Below are 4,886 nucleotides of genomic sequence, written 5' to 3'. Positions count from 1 at the left end.
ACCCAGAGCTTGCAAGAAAATGAAATCAGTGAATGTTCAGGCGATACCTAGATGCATTCAGTGAAAAAGATGTTTAAAAAAAAAAAAAAAAAAAAAAAAAGACAAGCTAATAGAAGTAATAGAAGTGGCACAATCATAAAAAGGCAAACCTGAATTGTTAGGTTACACAAAATGTTCCAGATGAAGCGTATGCTTTGTGCCCGAGTCAAGTGGCATCAATATGCTGGTATGAATTAACGGTTTCACCTCGAAGGTCTACTGAAGCTCTGTGCAGCCCAGCAAAGGAGCATATCAACTCTATTAACCCGCAGACATGTCCGACGCATTTCTCAGACATTCAAACACAAATGCACCCACGGAGAAAAGCTACTCTATATGATAATATGGCCCTGAAACGTCTATTCAAATAATATCTGGATGAGAGGAACGCTACTGTTTACCTGTCTTTGTGTCGCCTCACAAGAGCACATTACAAGTATATAGCAATTGACTTCATGTGGAAACTCTGGGTTTCTGAAAAAATAAATAAAAAAATGGCAGAATAGTAAACGCATGCAATTCATATTGAGATTCCAATTCAAATGTACAAGATGCATTAGCTTCTTAGCTTTAAGTATTTCATGTTTAATTGATGCCACTTCAATCACGTGAAATCAAAAGAACGACTTTCATTCAAGACAAACTGTCCTGTTTTGCTTTACATATTGAGATTATTAGAATCAATTTTAACCATTGTGCATCCTTATAAACATGTATTTTATTTGTATGTTAAATAAGGATTCTCCATATTTCTAGTCAGAACAAAATAGTATACTAGAATACTTGTTGCGATATTTCAAAATATGTCCCAAATTGAAAATTACAACCCAGTAGCATTTAAACAAAGTTCTTACATTATTTAACAAAAGGCTTCTGTTTTGGTGGCAAGGCCTCAAAATGTTGAATGATAAATTAGTGTAAAATCTGTAGTCCACTTTTTCAGAATGGCCTGTGAGCTTTTTGTTTTCTACTTTTAAACACTAAAAGCTAATTGAGGAAGAGGGAAGAGAAAAAGGGCTAACGCCAATAAAATCAATTAATGTTTTGTGGCTACCTGGACTAGTGCTGTGGGAGTAATCAATGACGGTAGAAGCATAAAAATAAATAAATAAAACATTGTTTGCTTTTTTTCCTTTGTAAACATGTAGCTTTAAACTGATGCACACTCATTAAATAAAACTGTTCCTGAATTTGAAATGACTGCAGATATCAAGTCAGTATGGCCCGTAGAGCAAATAAAACATCTTGTTCTTGTTCAGTCTTTGCTTTTTAATGCGTTTAAAATCAATCATGATTACCACAATCATCATATTCTCACATGCATCATAGATTTGGTTTTATCTTTTTTATGTCTTAAAATAGATTTTTAAGAAATGTAAAAGACAGCATGAACCTGGTGAATATTTTTTTCAGCTTTACTAAAGTGGTTTACCCACAGACAATCAGGAACAGAACACTCAACGTGTCCATATTTCACTCTTTTTAATGGTTTCATCTGAAACCTAGCCTCAAACAGTTATTACATTTACCAATGACAAAATATTGGTGCAAAAGCTATTTCATTGATTATGTATGGTAAACTGCACTTTGTTTTCCACCTACTCCCTGCACACATCACCCACCTGACTTTGTTGTTTTTGCCAACATCACTTTAACAATTATATCCTACAGATCTAATTTGTTCCTTATCTGAAAAACCTGCAATGCATAAAATTAGACAACCCAAGTGACTCCGTTAAACAATTTGTATATCGAGTCTGAATAAATAGAGCTGAGTGAAGATTCCATCAGATAAAATACATTTTATTACTTACAATTAACCTTTGTTACCCATCGAGTCAATGCAGATAGTGTGTCTGAAACAAGATGAACAAAAATCAAACACGCAAAGCACACGGTCTGTGTGGATCATAGTTAATGTAGTACAGTCCTTTATCCTACAACCACTGTGTCGTCATCTGGGAACTCATAGTAGGGCACCTCCAGATTGAGCGGAGCAGGGCCTTTCCTGATGCGACCAGATGCATCATAATGAGAGCCGTGGCACGGGCAGTAATAACCGCCGAATTCACCGGCATTAGCAATAGGCACACAGCCCAGATGGGTGCAGACACCAATGACGATAACCCAGGACGGGTTCACAACACGGTCTTTGTCGTGCTGAGGGTCCCGAAGCTCAGCGAGATTGACGCCAGCCTCAGTCTCGATCTCCTTCTCTGTTCTGTGGCGGACAAACAGGGGCTTCCCTCTCCATTTGAAGGTCATGTTCTTACCCTCAGGGATGTCTGCCAGCTTGATTTCAATCTTGGACAAAGCCAAAACGTCAGCTGAGGCACTCATAGAGGACACAAACTGTGTAACGACTGTCTTGGCTGTATAGACTCCAACCACAAGGGTAGACCCCGTCATCAGATAGGAGAAGGCCCGCCGGGCATCACCACTCTCTTGCGACTGCTTATTTGGGTTCAAAACTTCTGGCCGGCGGTAGTCAGAGAAATCAGGGATCTTGATGTCTGTGTGAGCGAAGCGTACTGAAGAGCGAGCTACAAAATGGAAAAACAAACAATAATAACAGAACTAAATAAACAGATTAGAAATACTAAAAAATGTGCATTGAATGGCACATGAAATAGTAGCAGAACAATAAACTGACATACGGCCCTATGAGTTCCACGATGCAAATAATAATAAAGCAGATCCCATATAAAACAGAGGTAAAGTTGGTTTTATATTAACACATTTATTCAGTGACAACTCCCTTTATTGTTTACTATAGCACTTAAAATATTCGGTCTAAAATAACCTGCAAGTGTGATTTGAAAACAACATTAACACTGTTTATTTGACTGTGAACAATGTTGTACTTTTATAGTCATTGGCTGCTAATATGATTTCACTATACAGATTTTGCAAATAATACTTTTATGAAATTATATTATTAAGGAGAAAGTCAGAATGTGCGGATATAAAACCAATTTTACCTCTATGTATAATATACATGTTTGTGTGTGTGTGTATATATTGTTTATCATCATTATTTTATATAATATAAATAAACATAGTAAATATAGTGTGGCACATAAATCTTTTCTGAATATCAAACTACAACTTGACAAATCTCTGAACGAATAAATTGCAGACACCTGTGATGCTCATGGTGATTTCAGTGTCACTACAATGACAACATGAACACATGCATATCTCAAGGCCTGATTTAAAAAGCCACCTTATGTTTTATATATATATATATATATATATATATATATATATATATATATATATATATATATATATATACACACACATACATACATATACAAGTTTAAAGGAAGGGAGGTCACTGTGGCTGTGAATGTCGAAAACTTGACAAATGTCCAGTATATTCAGCTTAATATTCAACTCCGACGTTGATGAAACATAACATCTAAATATCTATTTGCAACAGAAATCCACATCAAAAATTTGTAACAAGAGGCCTGACGTTGTGTCATATAATAAACCCAATAACGTTACCTAACGTTATATTTAACCCAAAACCATAAATGAAATGAACCGAATTCTAAAACGTACTTAATTATTTTATTATAACATTCGTAATTCGTACAAAGTGAGGCTAAATGACAATTATTTTTTTCCCCCCCAAAAGACAGACATTGATTTACTTCTAGTCTTAGCTGCTGCAAGGACATTAGCAATGAAGCTAACGGATGTAGCACGTGAGCTACTGCTACTGCCGTTTTGTTATATACGTTGGTATTAAATAAACTTTGCAATAATAATACTTCGGCATTAGTAACGTACAACACTACAAAATTCTTGAGACACTTGACGAAGCACATCAACGTTAATCATGAGAGTTCACTGTGCCCTTGAGTGCGCGCTAGCTGCACGGCCTCCTCTTGCTACAGAGACCGGGAATCTCGAATTGACTGAGGCCCGCTATTAAACTCACCGTTCAGGCTGGAGGACACGGCGAGGCCGCTCTTCGCGCTCTGACCGGACAAGGACTCCCGGCACAGGAACGGTTTCTTCGTGTCCACCAACAGATTATCACTCTTCACGACGACGCCGGCTATGAGAGGCTTTAGTGGACCTGCCACGGCATAATTTGTAGCTTGCAGGTACGGGGAAAAAGTCCCCGAACGGGCAGCAATGGACATCATGTTTGTCGGCTAGCAGCGCTCCGTCGACCTTCCCGGTGTATTCTAGTGACACAACTGACGCATGCGCAGTCCTGATTTCAACGGTCACAGTCACGGGGTGTTGACACGTAAGAATTTTTCTTCCTCAAACTTTTACTTGCATCTAGCTTCAAAAATCTAATTAAAGAGGTTGTTCACCAAGTTACTTCTATATATGGAGTATAAATGTTTAGTTTATTATTTTTATACTATAACGGTAATTCGATATACCAGAGAATTACTAACTTTTTTATTTTGTATGGAAAATATTTTAGTCACGAACAAAAATTTTCGCATTCACAGCCTTCTTTTTTTTCCACATTTTATAATAAAAATGTATATTTTCATTAAATCTCTTAGATTGGTTAAAAACAAAAAAGTGATTCTTGGATTATTATGATAATTATTTTGGAAATATCACAGATAAGTCCTTCTTTCCTTTTGCTGTATTTGTGTTATGTATGTGTGGCTATTTAGTTTTTAATTTTTGTTCCTGTTTTTAATGTTTACTGTTTGATCTGTTAACCTATTACAATTGCTACTATTATTGACTTGTTTGTGTAAGGTCAAAGTTTGTGTTTGTTATTGAAGTCAATAAAATAAAATAACTTAATAAATAAATAAGAAATTACCCCTCAAACTTTTTTCCTGCATTTAAATCAAATT

General features: G+C 36.2%; 1 protein-coding gene across 1 annotated transcript; it reads right to left on the bottom strand.

Moving 5' to 3' along the window:
• Positions 1-1,440: 1,440 nt before the first annotated feature.
• Positions 1,441-4,241, bottom strand: uqcrfs1 (ubiquinol-cytochrome c reductase, Rieske iron-sulfur polypeptide 1). Its single transcript, NM_001103194.1, is given in 2 exon segments — positions 1,441-2,582; positions 3,992-4,241. Coding segments are annotated over 2 exon segments (822 nt in total). The 5' UTR covers positions 4,203-4,241; the 3' UTR covers positions 1,441-1,971.
• Positions 4,242-4,886: the final 645 nt, after the last annotated feature.

The sequence above is a fragment of the Danio rerio genome, chromosome 7 (genome assembly GCF_049306965.1).
Source record: "Danio rerio strain Tuebingen ecotype United States chromosome 7, GRCz12tu, whole genome shotgun sequence".
Classification (NCBI taxonomy): Eukaryota; Metazoa; Chordata; class Actinopteri; order Cypriniformes; family Danionidae; genus Danio; species Danio rerio.
The sequence above is the reverse complement of the archived record's forward strand: the minus strand, read 5'-3'. Positions and strand labels throughout refer to the sequence as shown.